Source organism: Hippoglossus hippoglossus, chromosome 4 (assembly GCF_009819705.1).
Source record: "Hippoglossus hippoglossus isolate fHipHip1 chromosome 4, fHipHip1.pri, whole genome shotgun sequence".
In the NCBI taxonomy this organism is placed as follows: Eukaryota; Metazoa; Chordata; class Actinopteri; order Pleuronectiformes; family Pleuronectidae; genus Hippoglossus; species Hippoglossus hippoglossus.
Genome location: NC_047154.1, coordinates 363,294 through 380,927, shown reverse-complemented (window position 1 = coordinate 380,927; position 17,634 = coordinate 363,294). Strand labels below are relative to the sequence as shown.

The window sequence follows — 17,634 nt, the reverse complement described above, 5'->3', positions numbered from 1 at the left end:
TAAATGTTGTCTATGTTAGCCCTGCAATACACTGACAACCTGTCCAGGGTGTACTCCCCCTTTAGCCCAATGTCTGCTGGGATTGGCACCACCCCCGTGACCCTCAAAGGAAAAGCTGTAGAATAATGAATGGATGGAAGTCGTTATATTTTGTTGTATGAGTTAACAAAACAAACACAATAAGCTTTTGGGTAAAGCCTAACCCCCCCTGTTGAAGCTTAGTATTTTGTTTGATAAACGTAATTTCCTCAGATGTTAGAGGTGTTTTATAATTTAGGACATTGTGGGAAACCCTGTTAGCTGTTAGCCTCACTCAGGGAAATTCCATACAGGTAGTTTTAGTGTGTTTAGTTTATGTGTACAGAGAAAAATAACACAGTATCCTTATAAAGTACAACATTAAACTGCCCAAATGCTTGTGATGTACTTGCTTCTTAACAAATTATACATACTCGCCTACATAAACATAACATTAACCGAACACTAGATGGTGACACATGTATACTGCTGCCATTCTATATGGGTTTAATTCCACCTGTATTCTGAGGACATTTTTTATGTGGTTATCATACATGCATGATTGTATAGTTAAAAGCAAAAACACTACAGAATAAAGTCTGACACACCAGTTAGGAGACTTTTAGACTTGTTTAGGGCTAGGTGAGCTAACTGATAACTAACTGTCTTGGAGTTTCAGATTGTTACTCAAATCTCATACTACTGTTGCTTCCCAATTTAATGAGTTAACTGTGGTCACATAGACATAGGCTCCAGCAGATCCAGCACTGATCAACTCTATAATAGTCCTGTCCAGAGGTTATAGCAAGCTGTGTTGATGACAGACTCCAGGTGATGATACATGGACACCAGCTGGGGAGGAGGGCTGCTGCTGGCTTGTGGCTGTGATGGCAGTGGCTCACGAAACACAACCTTTAGGCTCTGTTTGAGGAAGAAAATGTTTAGCTAAGACATTTTTGCAACAACAATATATTAATAATATAAATCAAAGTGTAATGACCTACTGTTTTTCCTGCTTGGGTGTCCAAGAAGACCAGAACAAAGCAGTCTGTGAACTTCTGGTTCAGAACAGCCTGAAACAAGATGACAATTTTTATAATTGAACATGTCAATTTATTGATCCTTATAATCTTCCTTATGATGTTAGACATTAAGAAATGGTTTTAATGTTAACATCAGAAAAAATATCTAATTTAAAAGTGTTAAAGCTGATATTATGTTTCTCAAAACAGCAACAGGAGATAATTATGTGAGGTTATGTCCAATGGTTACACAGTTAAAAATGTAGTGAGGAAGTACATAAACACCAATAATCAGTGAGCCACACTGTTGCCAGAGGTGGGAAGTAACAAAGAACAAATACTTTGTTACTGTACTTAAGTAGATTTTTTCAGGTATCTGTACTTATTTCAGATTTATTTTCCTGACGACTGTTTACTTCTACTCCTTACACTCTCATAACTGGCTTGTTACTTGTTTCAACCTCCACGGATGACAACACGACGTAACAACACAGAGAGGGAAAGTCAACCACGGAGAGAAGGCGTCACGTGAGTGTACAGTTTGTGATACAGAGAAAAATACCAGCATGGATGAAGAAAGTGAACTATGAAACATTGCCACCGCCGATGACGGAACACATTCGGAAAAGCAAGACATTCCCCATCCATTGCATGAGCATAGAGACAGAGGAAAGAAAACAAATAAACAAACCCCAAAAAAACAAATAGAAATACCATGTCATAACATTTTACTTTTCCTGGCCCTGCAATGTAAAAACCCAGATTGTGAAGTAAGTACCAATGTTCACCCCTCTTTCATTGACTGCTTCTCAATAGATATACTCAATACCTCCCCTTCACTGAAATAGTAAACATAATCATTGCTGAATTAACAGAAATACTGGTAACATTTAAAAAAAGATTACATTAAACAACTTTACCACTTCTTAATTAATATAGGTAAACATTTGATAAAGATTTTATAGCATTAATAGGGTAAAGAGGCAGCTGTCCTGGGCAAGTAAAATGCCATGTTGGTCTTGTAAATCTAGTTACTCACTTGCCTGAGTCATTTTTCTGACGCTTGCCAAACCTACCAAATTCCATTCAAACTAGAAAATACTGCATTGTGGTTGTATATCTCAGTGTTTCAGTGAACATAATACTATTAATTGTTTTTTCCAGATTTAAGTTCACTGTGACCTTTCACCACTGAAATGTAATCACGTATCTTTGAATCCTTTGAGCTGCTTGAGGGTAAAGAGAAATTCGCTCAAAACGTTTTTTTAAGGCCACTGTGACCTTTGACCACAGAAGTCTATTCAGTTAATCAGTCAGTCGATGTGTGCCAAAGAATTCCCATTTTCCAGAATTTCCTGGGATATTACATTTACAAGGCAAAACATTCACACCATGTTAAACCCCTATGAGACAAATTGTGATTTGTGAATATGGGCTATACAAATAAAATTTGATTGATTGATTGATTTAGTTTGAGAGCTCACAGTGACCTTTGACCACCAAATTCTAATCAGTCCATGAGTCAAAGTGAATTGTGACAGGTGTAATTAAATTCCCTACTGACAGTCCTTATTTAAGACATTTCCTCAGCTGATCTTAACATATCATGTTCAATAAAAACAAACGTAATTTGTGAGGCCACCTTGACCTTTGACCTTTGGCTATCAAAATAGAAATCTAACTACAAGTGAATGTTTGTGCCAAATGTGAAAGGATTCTCTCAAAGCGTTCTCGAGATATCATATTCACAAGGGAAAAAATGTGCTTTGTGAGGTTACAGTGACCTTGACCACTAAATTCTATTCAGCTCTTCCTTGAGGCCAACTGAATGTTTGTGCAACAGTAATGAAATTCCCTTTGGGTAGTACCTGATATATTATGTTCAAAACAATGCAAGATCACCTTCGACCACTAAAATGATATCTGTTCATCTTTGTGTCCCAGTGAATGTTTCTACCAAATTTAAAGACATTCCCTCTTGCTGATCTTTGTTAAGCCACAGTGACCTTGATCTTTGACTACCAAAATCAAATAAGTTAATCATTGAGTCCAACTGAATGTTTGGGCCAAATCTGAAAGGATTCCTTGACTATGTTACAGAGATACAACCTTCACAAGGCAAACAATGTGCTTTGTAAGGTCACCGTGACCAGTTTATTCTTGAGTCCAAGTGAATATTTGTACAAAGTTGATGAAATTCCCTGAAGGCATTCTTGAGATATTGTGTTCAAGAATGTGACGGACGTTCGGACAAAACCCGAAATAAGAATGCCTCCGGCCACACAATACGTAAAACACAATACAAAGTTGAAAGAAGGTGAATAAAACATACCCAACTTTAAACAATAATCAAGTCTAGTTTGGTCAAAAGTTACAACAGTGTAATTGACAATGATTACATTGCTACTTCTTTCTATCGCACACTTTTCCTACACTGTTAGTGTACATGTTAGCTGGCTTGTAAAACACCTTACTGTTTGAGGAGAAGCCACTAGTTCTCATACAGAAAGATGATGGAGATAAAGAACATCTTCTCACCAGGTACTGGATGCCATTGTCGTCGAAGTGTCTACAGCTCTGAGGGAAGCGGTTCAGCAGGACTTTGATCAGACTCTGGTACCAGGCTGGACTCATGGTCAGAAAACAGTCCTGTAGCAACACATCACACATTGCCATTCATCATGAACAAAATGATGAACACTGTCACTGAAGACTTTCATTGCTTTTTAAGTACACGTTCAGTTAGAGTAAAATATTACAGCCGATTAATGTAAAAAGTGTAATTGCTGAACTTGTCTGATAAACGGTCACAGGGACCTTTGACCACCAAAATCAGTTCATCCTTGAGTCAAAGTGAATGTTTGTACCAAATTTGAAGAAATTCCCTTAAGGTGTACTTGAGATATCATATTCACAAAATGGGAAGGACAGACGGACAGACAGATGGACAACCCAAAAAACACAATGCCTCTGGACACTGGCTGTCACAGGTGCAGAGGCAGAAGACCACATATACACGTCTGAAAAAGCAAACAATAACGTTTAACAGCAGAAACTTAAATATTAATAAGCATGAAATTTAGAAACGTAAATTACATTAATTAACAGTTAGTCTGATACTTAATGGTGATGAAGCCTGAAACCATGCATCCATAGTTCCTTACAATAGTGCAATAAAGTAGATTGAACACAAATGACTCACTACATCTCCTTGACAGAGGTCTGTACTCAGAACATTTTCTTGTTTTCTATTTGCAGCAGGTAGACATAATCTTGGACTTGTGACAACAGTTCACTTGGACTTTAGCCTACTGACATGGAATGATTTAATAAAAGCTAAAAGATGCTATAAAAAGCTTGAAAATTTACATTTCAAATCCACATGACAAGAATATTTTTTCATTCACTAAAAGAAAGTCAATGTGTCAGTTTATTTCCAATTTAGCTGATCACTTAACTGCTGAAAGTTCTTGGCCCATCTTTCCATTTTTCTAGACAGATGCGACCATTTCCCAAATCTCTGCAATAATCCTTGTGCATTAATTGCTTTCATTAGGGAAATGACGGCCAAACAATGTCAACATGGTCTGGGTTGCAATAAACCAAATTTACCATTAAATTATTGTCTTTTATTGTATGTTAATTCACTATCCTACAAGTCAGCACTTTTCAAGGCCAGGTAAATTGTAAGACAAGGCCTAAGGGGGAGACTTACCAGTTGTGGGTCAATCTCTCCGACCGAGCGGCTCTGTACAGCTGCGAGCAGCTCCTCCAGTTCACTGAATGACAGCTTGGTCAGCTTCAGTTTGTCCAGAGCCAGGTGCTCTCCATGGAACAGTCTCCTCCACAGGTTATCCCTGCGGCAGTGACCCATGGCCTGCTCCACGCTGGCCTGGATCTGTCTGCGTGCTAATGCAACCTCATTGTTGAGTAGAGGGAACAAAGGGGAGGGGTAGAGCAGCCCCTGAGCTTCTGGGCCACCCCTCACCAGAGGATAAAACTCATTCCCATCGCTGGGGGCTGAGGTTGCTGGAACATCGGGTGATGTTTCCTCCCAATGGTCCTGCTCGGGGCTACGTGACCCATAGGCATCTGCTCGATCTGGGGGGAGCCGACCGCCCACATCTCCTGGATCACGTTGGATCTGTGGTAGCTTTTTGAAACGGCGCATGTCAGCTGTGAGGTGGGGGAAGAGCTCTCTCTGACTGGTCATGATCACATAGAACCGCAACCTACACATAAAAATAAGAATTATGAGGGGTTATTTTCAAAATAAGCTAAATCTTATTTCATCATCACATTTTTGCTCTAGCAATAAGTCATAGACAAGCAGCTATGGCAGCCATCTTCTCTGCAGGGGAAGGCTAACAGCAATCATGAGGATCATGTTTTGATTCAGAGGTCATGAAAAGGAGGAACTATTCGAAAGCCCCTTTCATTCAGAGATCCCATGATATTGCCCTGACGAAGACACCATGCTGGCTTTCCACAACATTAGTAACAGCATCGGTTACATGTCATGCTGTCCACTTTAAATATATGTCAATTTAGCCCTATGACTGGCTCCTCTTCTGGCATACAGGCAGAAAAACAATGCCCTCATTCAGTGTTTGTACCTTTTATACAGAATTGCGAGGTGGAATGAAGGTGCAACATCCCCGTGTGTAATGGCAGCTAATATCAACTGCTTGTGCAAGTGTAAAAGGGTAATATGTAGCAAAATGTTTACCATGGTCTCACCAATTAATTTTAATACTTGTTATTCTGCACTTTTTGTACCTCAGCAAATGCCGCTCCCCATCTGACTGCTCCTCAAATGGAGCTGCATTATGGCACACCACGAGGGACACGTCAAAATCATCGTGGTGGTGCAGGCCCTCAAGATCTTTGTAAGAGCCCGAACTAAAGTGGGAATGAAAAGAGGGTTGAAATAAAGCATCTCTTATAGAATAATAGATTTATTCTTTATTTTAGTGGCTTGTACCTGTTCCACAGTGTCACCAGAGCATACTCGTGCAGGTCAGGCGTGCCTTTCTTGTTGTCATTGGTGACTGCAGTCTTGGACATCCTTAGTGGCTTCATTCCATAGGTGCTGGCATGGTCAGTGATGTAGTTGTAGAGCTGGTGAGCCGTTATCATCCCAGTAGAGATGGAGATGCTCCCTGTTGCCCACAAGGAGAAAGTGTCAAGTATTTAAAGTTGGCATTGGACTTTTCATGTGTTGAGCAATCATTTGTTTCATAAATTATAGGGATGAAACTAATGACTCTAAATAAAGATGGAAATGACAGCCTCCATCTGTTTGTACATTGGACATCTGTATTCAGAGTCATTGGTGAAACACATTCACCGGGCCTCTTGTATCAGGTGCAACTCACCTGTTCATGCATGTCCACACACTTGTTGTCTTTCCACACTGTTTGCCTAAGATAATGACCATCAATAATAATAATAATAATAATAATAACTGTTGATAAGCAGTTGGAGAAGATAAGAATTTTAACCAGAAAGCAATTTGATTTGATTTTTGATTACTCTCACTGACAGTGAGAGAGAACGAGCACTCGGAACTATTGCCTTTCACCTATTGTTGTGATTTACTGACATAATATCACCTACAGAGGGTTTCTGCTATGACGGCATAGTCCACATGTAGCCTCCACTTGCTTCTATGATGTACAGTCTATTTTTCTCTTGTTAAATACTTGCTGGTGATAATGCACTTAATGTAATGATATAAGCCAGTGTGAAAGCACATAACTTCACATGAAGCAGTAATTCAGTGGCCGTGTCAATGAAATGTACACAATCTTGATTTGTGTTCAATTTCCTGTAAAATCCTACAGTCTTTTGTGTGTGCATATAAACAGATTATAACATCAATAACTAATGTTCTCTTTTTAATTCACTGAGTTAATGACCACTTTTTTTGATGTAGTCATTTGTATGACATTAATTTCCAGTCCAAACCTTTGGTTAATCTTAATACCAAAGTCACCTTGGACGACATGGTTGCGGCCAAACTTGGGAATGTCTGGGTGATGGGAGATGAAGTCATCCAGGAAGTCGGTGAGCTGGTAGCCCTGGCGCAGTGTCATGTGGCAGCCAACCAAGTACTGGTGAACGACTCGCAGATGGAAATCATAGCTGAAGGAGTGAACGTGCATCAGGTCCCGCACCTTATCACACTCCTCGGTGAAGAGCATGGAGAGCTAAAACAGATGGACACAGTCATTGCCAGCACAGAATGACTAGCTGATAATCACAAGTGTTTGCACAGCTGTAAAATGTAGTCTGACTCCATTTGGCGATTCTCTTTACTAGGATCACTGTAAAATGAGAACAATCTGGCAGATATTGCTTTCTCTAATTGGTTGTCTGTGTAATCATCCATTAGTGACCTTGATTTAAATTTGAAAACAACACCTTGCTGTGCTTTGAAGTATGCACTTTAAGTCCAACTGCACAGTGACTTCACTTGCCCCTTTGTGAGTGCCTTTTGTTAACAACTTAAACTAATTCATAATAGTAACTAATTAAATCTGACATCAAAAGGGAGGTGACAAAAGCATTAATTGCAAATGCAAATGGATGCATGGAAAGGCTACACTGTGCAAATAGTTACAGCACATAAAGACAGGAAAGGGCTACTGCTGAGTTTCTTTCAACCGGACCTTTTGCCTGGAACAAATACAAATAGGCTTTATAAAATCAAAGAAGAAAGAAAATAGTGCAGAGTGTCCTGTTTCAGTGTCTGGAACCTTTTCAACTTTTTTTCTCAACAATTCCAGAAACCAGCAACAGGACAGAAGACCTGCATTTCTCCCCTCACCACAGAGACAAGAAAGAAAAAGAATATTTTTTGGCACAGAGATCTGAAAGATGAACGTTCACTTTTCTCTCCCCGGTGGTGCTCCTACAGTCTGGGTGTGATATTTTAGCCTGTTTTGTTTGGAGCATAGAAGCCACAAGGATTACAGACATATCTTTAGCTCAGAGGTAGCACATTTCCTGTGTGTGTCATCTTCACTGTCCAGCTAACATTTATTATTTCCAAACCTGTAATCACAAATGTTTCATCTTCTGGCTAATTGTACACCTTGTGTAACTCTGACAATAATAAATTGTTAGGTTGAGTCCCGGGGCTATAGCTCTTATCCTGCCAGCCTCACTCAGTGAAAGAGAAATTAAAGACAGCAAAATCTATGAGAGAAGCTGTCATCATGAGGTCTTCCATACAATACACATAGGAAGTCAATTGGACAAAAGACAAAAACAGTTATGATAGTAAAGCTTAAAATAACCACATCCACTGACTTTTCCCTTTGAGGTTGTAGCCCCTCATTTTCTGTCATGGACAATTGACATAATTAAACATGCATTTATACGCATACAAGCATTGTGTCAATCAAGTATTTCACAAACAGGTAGCTAGTAGCAGTGATTCAGTGACACCAGGTTCTAAGTAAACACCAACCATCTTAAAGATGTGTCTAGGTGTTAAACAGAAATTGTTGAATTCTCGTGATATTTTAAAGTAATAGAAGTTTAACTGTCTTCATAGGGCGAGGACTGTAGTGAAAGATGACATATCAAAAATCTGAAATATTACGTTTCAAATGTGAAATGGTGAAAATCCACATACACTTGTGATTCCTGCATTCATGTGATTATATCATATGATTAGTTTTTTAAGCAATTATATAAAGTACCCAATTTTTTACTTGATCATCAACCACAAACATATTTGAATATGTGAATTCAACACAGGTGAAATGCTTATTTACATGGGATAAACCACACGTGTCTGAATGTAATCTTCATCATATTACTGCTGTCAACAAAAACCTTGCCTCTCCATTCATAAATCAATACAATTTATCATAATTTATGTCAGCTGAACCCTCAGGAGCCCCATATCACTATTGTTTGAAGTCATTACATAAACTAAGTTCTACCAGTTCAATAGGATCTGAATCAATCAGAACTAGGAAATCCAAGGGCCAAGCTTCTGTCAACCCCACTACTATAAAAGAGGAAATCCAAGAAGAAATACTGAAAAGCTGTCAGAGTAAAGAGCAGAAGTACGGAAGCGTATTGCATTCACTTGAGAAAAAACATCAAAACTCTGTTTTTTTTGTCTTATTAATTCATAAAAAAACACCAGATTTAAATAAAAGAAAATTTTCATTACAAAAAATGTGTTCTGCTAGTTTTTTCTGAACTAACAAAATAAATGGTAAATGGTCTTCATTTATATAGTGATTTTATAGTCCTGATGAATGGTAAATGGTTTTGTATTTATATAGAGTTTTTCTAGTCTTGATGACCACTCAAAGCTCTTTACAGTACAGTTTTACATTCACCCATTCACACATTCATACAGTGCATCTATTAGCAGCACTTTGTTGTTCTATGAGGGGCAATTCGGGGTTCAGCATCTTGCCCAAGGACACTTCGGCATGCAGATGGGGAAGACTGGGGATCGAGCTGCCGACCTTCAGGTTGGAAGACGACCGCTCTACCCCTCAGCCACAGCCGCCCATGATGACCAGCGCTTTAACATAAAGTTTTACATTCCCACACACATTCATACAATGGATATATGTGCAGCAGGGGCAATTTGGGGTTCAGTATTTTTGCCCGAGGACACTTCGGCATACGAATGATGAGGCACTCACTTTTATGGAAGCAAAGCTATAGTCCGTTTGGTTTTTTCAGATTTTATTTTTGTGTGAGACATTTGGAGATACTCTTACCTCTGTTGACACCGTAATGTGTAACTATGCAGCACTGTTAGAGGGTTTCTTATGGGTTTGGCTGATAGGCAGCAACAAGTGTAGCTTCCCTGCCAGTGAGAGCTTCTTGCAGAATTTTGAGGTATGATTTTTTTTTCATTCATCTTGGTAATTAACAAGATAATTTTCCTAAAAAGGAATCTGCTGTTTTTCTGAATTAACGAGATAATTAAGACATTGATTTAGAAAAACAGCAGATTTTTTAAGTCTCAAATGAATAAAATGTGCTTCTGTACAGAGGGGATAAAGGTGGTTGCACAGACACTCTGAAAATCACAAGCTGAGACACCCACAGCACCCAAACCAGCAAGCATGGAGATGGACAGTGTGTTGAAAGTCAAGGAGGAAAAGGTAATCACAGAGGAGCTTGACTCAGTGCTTGATACTTTTTTTTTCTTCCAGAACCTGAAATTTGTGCAAGTAAACCCAGTCTTTGAGACCCTAAATCCAGCCAAACCTGATACTTTTACAATCAAGCTGTATGATGGCAGCTGTAGCTCCTGCTGGTATGAAAGCAGCCTTCATTAAACACTGAAATCCATTCATTCCCAAAAAGACAAAACAGGCAAGTAGATTTGGAAAGGAATAGACCAGGACTGATGGCAGCAAGCAGAGAAGCGGGGAGGGGTGACGCCTGATTGTAATGAGACAACCCCTGCCCCAGAGAATAGCTGGGACATACCGCACAGTCAGATACTGGGGTGGCATCTGGAAACGGCTTGCAACGAGGTTTGTTGAGGATGCTGCCCTGATGGAGAGATGACATAAGGTGGGACTAGGCAGACATACAGACACAGATCGATGAAAAGGAAGACGAAAGAGATACTAAAATGTTGAACCATCTCCATACTAGAACAATCCAATAAGACACATTACATACACACACATTTACAGGAGTTCATTATAACACACACACACACACACACACACACACACACACACACACACACACACACACACACACACACACACACACACACACACACACACACACACACACACACACACACACACACACACACACACACGAAGTTAAACGGCGCAATCCTCTATGCATAATAGCGTATTATTATGTACCTGTGCATTGACAAAAGCAGGAGCATACAGCTACTGTCAATACCATACATTTTAGTGTGGAGGCAGAGGTGGGCTTTTATTGTACAAATTAAATGATTAAATAAACATTAAAAAAAATTATAAAAGGAATATTCTCCATCTTGTCCCATGTTCTAAAATAGGTGAGACAATGTAACTTGAAGGGCGTAAAAACTTGAGTTTGACACACAAGTTAATTTATATAGCACCTTTTGAGAGCAGAGACGTCACAATGTGCTTTACTGGGTAAAATAAGCTTATACATGCATACAAATAAGAAACACAATAAGAAAACACAATAAAAACAAATAGACAATTACACAAAGGCTAATTTAAACAAATGAGTCTTAAGCTGCTTTTTTAAGGTTTCCACAGTGTCCACAGATCTTAAGACCAAATGGAGAGAGTTCCAAAGTTAAGGAGCCACAACTGCAAAAGCATAGTCTCCCTTAGTCCTAAGTCTAGATCGAGGGACAACCAGCAAACCCCATTTAGAGGGCCTTAGAGACCTGCTGGTGACATAGGGCTGAAGCAAATCTTTAATGTAGGCAGGTGCCTGACCATGCAGAGCTCTATAGGTGATCACAAGAACTTTGAATTGGATTATGACATTAATGGGTAGCCAGTGAAGAGCAATCAGAATCAATGTCACATGAGACCTTTTGGAGGACCTGGTAAGGAGTTTAGCAGCAGCATTTTGGACCACATGTAAACAATCCAAGAAGGTTTTGCTGAAGCAGGTGAAAAGTGAGTTACAATAATCAAGATGGCACAATATAAAAGCATGAATGAGAATTTCCATCTCTGCTTGAGACACAATGGGCCGGAGTTTTGCAACGTTTCTCAGCTGGAAAAACAAGAGCGAATCAGACATTTGACATGTTGGTCCAGTGTCAGGGCCTGGTCCATAGTGACCACTAGATTTCTTATGAAGGGTTTAACCATCGAGGTAAGAGACCCAAGCCCATCCTTTATCTTCAGGACAAGACTAGGAGGGGCAGGAATGAGGACTTCTGTTTCATCTGCATTTAACTGCAAGAAATGATCCGTCATCCAGTTCTTTATAGCATTCAGGCAGTTATTTAAAACTGACAGTTTAGCTATGTTTTGTGGTTTAAAAGAGACGTATAACTGAATATCATCTGCGTAGCTGTGATAGGAGATACCTTTAAAGTGCCTTATTATCTGTCCAAGGGGAAGCATATACAAGGCAAACAGGATAGGACCAAGGACTGAACCTATCAGAGAGGTAAGAGGAGAACCACTGCAGGGCTGACCCAGTGATACCCACCCACTGCTCAAGTCTCTTAACCAAGATACAGTGGTCAACAGTATCAAAAGCTGCACTGAGATCTAACAGAACCAATTCAGAACATTCTCCTGCATCGCCCTGCATCATGATATCATTTGAGACTCGGAGAAGAGCCGTTTCTGTAGAGTTCAACCAGCGGAAACCAGTCTGTAACTTATCAAGAATACTGTGTTCATCTATTGCAGTTGTGAGCTGCTTAGCTACCACTTTCTCCAAAATTAGTAGAGAGGGATCAGTATTTACATTTTTTTTTAAAGAGGTTGAATAACAGCCTGTTTGAATTGAGCAGGGACATTTCATGGAGGAGTGCTGTACAGGTTTTAAAACAGCGAACTGCCAGGATTTGGCTAGTCAGTAGATAAGTCCCGGCACTGCATGTCCTATTCTCTGTAAATAAAAGTAGGAGTGTCCGGGGCGTAGAGAGAGAGAAATGTAGCCAGTAGCCTGCCTGAGGTAATCTTGTAGGACTCTGGCATTTCTCCTCCTGTTCCTACTCACACAAAAGGAGCAGATACCAGTCCTGCTATTTGGTTGATGTCTTCCTACGGCCCTGTCTAGCTCTCCTCGTGTAACGGCCGGTCTCCTGTATCTCCTCCATGCTCTTGAGACTGTGCTGGGAGACACAGCAAAACTTCTTGCGACCGCATGTATGGATGTGCCTTCCTGGAGGAGCTGGACTACCGCCTCATTCTACCAGTAGTGACAAGGCCACTAGCAGAGCAGAAAACTAGAGAATAATCTGTCACGAAGGATAAGGAGAGAGCAGCTGTCTGTGGCCACCACATGTAAACCATTCCCTTTTTTGGGGTTGTCTTGCTTTTGCCTCTCCACTGCACCTGTTGTCTTTTTCATTTGCACCAAAGCAGGTGAAATTGGTTCACAATCACTTGTGCTTCCTAAATGGACTGATCGATATCCCTGAAGTTTAACTGACTTGGTGTTATACTGTGAAGATTAAGTGTTAAGTGTCTTTTTTAGAGCAGTGTATATCCCAGATATTGACACTTACTGCTGAACACACTTTAAGACTGTTTCCAGTTTGGTTATTGATCTCTGAACCAGGGTGATGCCCAGTAATTATAAATATCCATAAACAATTTTAAGAATACTGATAATTATCCCTCTCTCTGGTACTAACCAAATTTGCACCTACTAGTGCACATCATTGGTAACCAGGTTTATTGTCTACATAACGACAAATACTTACTTGAGAGCATGTAAAGGCACTGAATATGATTACCTGGAAAATCAAGAGACCAGTTATGAGAGTGAATTTATTAACCACCTCTGATCTTTGTTCTACCTCAGCCTGCCCTTTTGCACTTGGAACTTCTACAACTAGCAGGTACGCAGGTACGCTCACACAGTTTTTGAACCCAAATCCACTTTGCACGTTTCTTTGCAATCAAAATAGGGCACCAAATTATATAAACTATAAAATGTTGTTTTGTTAAATTCTTAAATGAATATGTTATTAAAATGAAAATACATATTTGTGAGCTGTATTTAAAGATGTACAACTTCAGTAGGAGTCAAAGCCCTTGGAGCTGTGTGGTATAGACAGGACAGGGAAGTGTGAATGTATTGAAAGATGTAAATGGTAAATGGTTTTGTATTTATATAGAGCTTTTCTAGTGTTGATGATCACTCAAAGCTCTTTACAGTAGAGTACATTCGCATCTATTAGCAGCACTTTGTTGTTCTATGAGGGGCAATTCAGGATTCAGCATCTTGCCCAAAGACACTTCGGCATGCAGATGGGGAAGACTGGGGATCGAACTGCCGACCTTCAGGTTGGAGGACGACCGCTCTACCCCTCAGCCACAGCCGCCCGTGGGTGTACTGTTCATTTTTGGTTGCCTGGGATTTTTTGTCATCAAATGGTAAATGGGTTGCACTTTTCTAGTCTTGATGACCACTCAAAGCGTTTTACAGTACAGTTTTACATTCACACAAACATTCATACAGTGCATCTATGTGCACCACTTTTCTCTATGAGAAGGGGCAATTTTGGGTTCACTATTCGGAATGGGGTAGACCAGGATCGAACTGCCAACCTTCTGGTTTGTGGAAAACAGCTCTAACCCCTGAGCCATCATTTACACACACATTCATATGGACAGCACTTTTAATGAGAATGGCATGGCTGTCAGGGGCAATTGTGGTTCAGTATCTTGCCCATGCGGAATGGGGAAGACTGGGATCAAATCGCCGACCATATGGTAAGAGAACGATCCCCCCGAAGCCACAGCCGCCCACAACAATCACATGGCCAGTATTATACTTCGATAACTGCAGTTTCTGATAAGTCAAGAGCAGAGCCTGACAATCCTTAAACGAATCATCAACTGAAAACACAAGTAACGGTACATAGTGCAAAACAGTTTCGACTACACTGTTTGACTGACCATCTCAAGTTCAGTGTAAAAACACCATAACAGTGACCTTAAATAAATACTATATTGATAGCTACTTAGAACAGATTACTCTTTACAATGGGCTAGGCCATGTAGATAGAAATTTTGTTAAATTGTCTATTTATGTAGAGCTATTCTTATCTTTATGACCTCTCAAAGCACTTTACAGAACAATTTAGTCATTTAAAAATTCACTAACACATTCATACAGTGCATCTATGAGCAGCACTTCCTCTATCACACATCAATCACACACTCGCAGCACACAGCCATCAGGAGCAATTGGGGGTTTAGTATCTTTCCCAAAGACACTATTTGAACCCTTATATGACTGTCATACCGACCAACTACATGATCGCAGTTTACCAACACAAAAAATATATGCAGTATTAAAGCCACTAATGGTTTACAGCACGGATGGACTTGGACCTCCAATTGAACACACATTACTCCCAAGACTGACGTTTTATATACAGTGCTGTGAAAAAGTATTTGCCCCCTTCCTGATTTTTTTGCATATTTGTCACACTTAAATGATTCAGATCATCAAACAAATTGTAATATTAGACAAAGATAAACCGAGTAAATACAAAATAGTTTTTAAATGATGATTTCATTTATTAAGGGAAAAAAGCTATCTAAACCTACTTGGCCCTATGTGAAAAAGTAATTGCCCCATAAACCTAATAACTGGTTGTGCCACCCTTGGCGGCAACAACTGCAATCAAGCGTTTGCGATAACTGGCAATGAGTCTTTCACATCGCTGTGGAGGAATTTTGGCCCATTCTTCTTTGCAGAATTGTTTTAGTTCAGCCACATTGGATGGTTTTCGAGCATAAACGGCTTGTTTAGGGTCATGCCACAGCATCTCAATCGGATTTAAGTCCGGACTTTGACTAGCCACTCCAAAACCTTCATTTTGTTTTTTTTGAGACATTCAGAAGTGGACTTGCTGGTGTGTTTCGGATCATTGTCCTGCTGCATAACCCAAGTGCGCTTGAGCTTGAGGTCACGAACTGATGGCCAGACATTCTCCTTCAGGATTTTCTGGTAGAGAGCAGAATTCATGGTTCCATCAATTATGGCAAGTCGTCCAGGTCCTGAAGCTGCAAAGCAGCCCCAGACCATCACAATACCACCACCATGTTTGACTGTTGGTATGATGTTGTTTTTATGAAATGCTGTGTTAGTTTTACACCAAATGTAACGGGACGCACACCTTACAAAAAGTTCAACTTTTGTTTCGTCAGTCCACAGAATATTTGCCCAAAAGTCTTGGGGATCATCAAGATGTTTTTTGGCAAATGTGAGACGAGCCTTTGTGTTCTTTTTGGTCAGCAGTGGCTTTCGCATTGGAACTCTCCCATGGATGCCATTTTTGCCCAGTCTCTTTCTTATTGTTGAATCATGAACACTGACCTTAACTGAGGCAAGTGAGGCTTGCAGTTCTTTAGATGTTGTTCTGGGGTCTTTTATGACCTCCTGGATGAGTCGTCGATGCGCTCTTGGAGTAATTTTGGTAGGACGGCCACTCCTGGGAAGGTTCACCACTGTTCTAAGTCTTCTCCATTTGGGGATAATGGCTCTCACCGTGGTTCGCTGAAGTCCCAAAGCCTTAGAAATGGCTTTGTAACCCTTTCCAGACTGATACATGTCAATTACTTTGTTTCTCATCTGTTTTTGAATTTCTTTAGATCGCGGCATGATGTGTTGCTTTTTTAGATCTTTTAGCCTACTTCACTTTGTCAGACAGGTTCTATTTAACTGATTTCTTGATTCAACAGGTCTGGCAGTAATCAGGCCTGGGTGTGGCTAGTGAAATTGAAATCAGCTTTCCAAAAGATGTGGTTAATCACAGTTCATTCATGATTTATCAAGGGGGGGCAATTACTTTTTCACATAGGGCCAGGTAGGTTTAGATAGCTTTTTTCCCTTAATAAATGAAATCATCATTTAAAAACTGCATTTTGTATTTACTCGGGTTATCTTTGTCTAATATTAAAATTTGTTTGATGATCTGAAACATTTAAGTGTGACAAATATGCAAAAGAATAAGAAACCAGGAAGGGGGCAAATACTTTTTCACAGCACTGTATATACATTTCAAAGTAAAGTAATCTCCATGTTGAAGAGTTAAGGCGTATTGAAGTACCAAACTGAAAACTGCTCTCTTATCCTCTCCTTTTCAATCTCACAGAAAAATAGGCAGAGCTTACACCCGGGCCACAATGCCATCGTGAATGGAGCGTGATAGCTGCTCCCCGGATCTGCTGCGGGTCGTGGTCATGTGATGTTCACACAAGCAGCGCATTTCCTCAAATAAAAGTACTATATGTATATGTATATATATGCGACTAAATACTAGGACTCCGCGTTATTAAGCTGTGCATCTTCCAGCTCTGCAATAACAATCAAAACCTTGTTAAAACAAATGAAAGGTTTCAGTCAACAGAAACCTGAGAGTGCTTTAACTTTGAAACTGTGGTGAAAGATCATTTTCTCTTTTGCTGTAAATTTGCATGTTATGCTGAGAAAATAGGCAAGACCCGACTCTAGAAGAGCAGTGCTGCTTACACGTCTGAGCCGAATTGCTGGCGCAGGCAGTGTAGACGTTCTGAAGTTGTTCCGCATAGCACACGCAGCACTCACAAAGTCAGTTTGGCTTTAAAGTTGTGTGACCCCCCAGCAGTGCCAAGCATTTACCTGGGAGTTGACTGTCTGGCCCATGGGAATGCGGGAACACTCCAGTGCATACTGCTTCACACAGAAGTAACAACCCTGTGAAAGGGAGAAGGCACACAGACAACGTGTATATTCAACAGCAAAAAAATCATTATTAGCATTACAGGAAGTAAAATGTATTGTTCAGACATTTTTGTTAAAGAGTGAAAAATATGAAAAATGACTGGATTGCTATGGCATGTTGTTTGGACTTATTTCCTGTTCGGGCTAAATCACTTTGGTGATGCTC

The 17,634-nt window shown here is 40.0% G+C and overlaps 1 protein-coding gene across 6 annotated transcripts in view; it reads right to left on the bottom strand.

Moving 5' to 3' along the window:
* Positions 1 to 643: 643 nt before the first annotated feature.
* Positions 644 to 17,634, bottom strand: part of szt2 (SZT2 subunit of KICSTOR complex) — a 149,375-nt gene continuing 132,384 nt past the window's right edge. For 5 of the 6 annotated variants that reach the window (XM_034584035.1, XM_034584036.1, XM_034584037.1 and 2 more), the window contains exons 65-73: positions 17,367 to 17,441; positions 10,521 to 10,586; positions 7,039 to 7,252; positions 6,025 to 6,202; positions 5,820 to 5,942; positions 4,756 to 5,272; positions 3,579 to 3,689; positions 1,023 to 1,091; positions 644 to 939 (exon numbers count right to left, since the gene is read on the bottom strand). In XM_034584035.1, coding sequence (XP_034439926.1) covers positions 796 to 939; positions 1,023 to 1,091; positions 3,579 to 3,689; positions 4,756 to 5,272; positions 5,820 to 5,942; positions 6,025 to 6,202; positions 7,039 to 7,252; positions 10,521 to 10,586; positions 17,367 to 17,441 — 1,497 coding nt within the window. In that variant the 3' untranslated portion in view covers positions 644 to 795. The remainder of the gene's footprint in view (positions 940 to 1,022; positions 1,092 to 3,578; positions 3,690 to 4,755; positions 5,273 to 5,819; positions 5,943 to 6,024; positions 6,203 to 7,038; positions 7,253 to 10,520; positions 10,587 to 17,366; positions 17,442 to 17,634) is intronic. The other variant, XM_034584038.1, reaches the window with a different exon arrangement.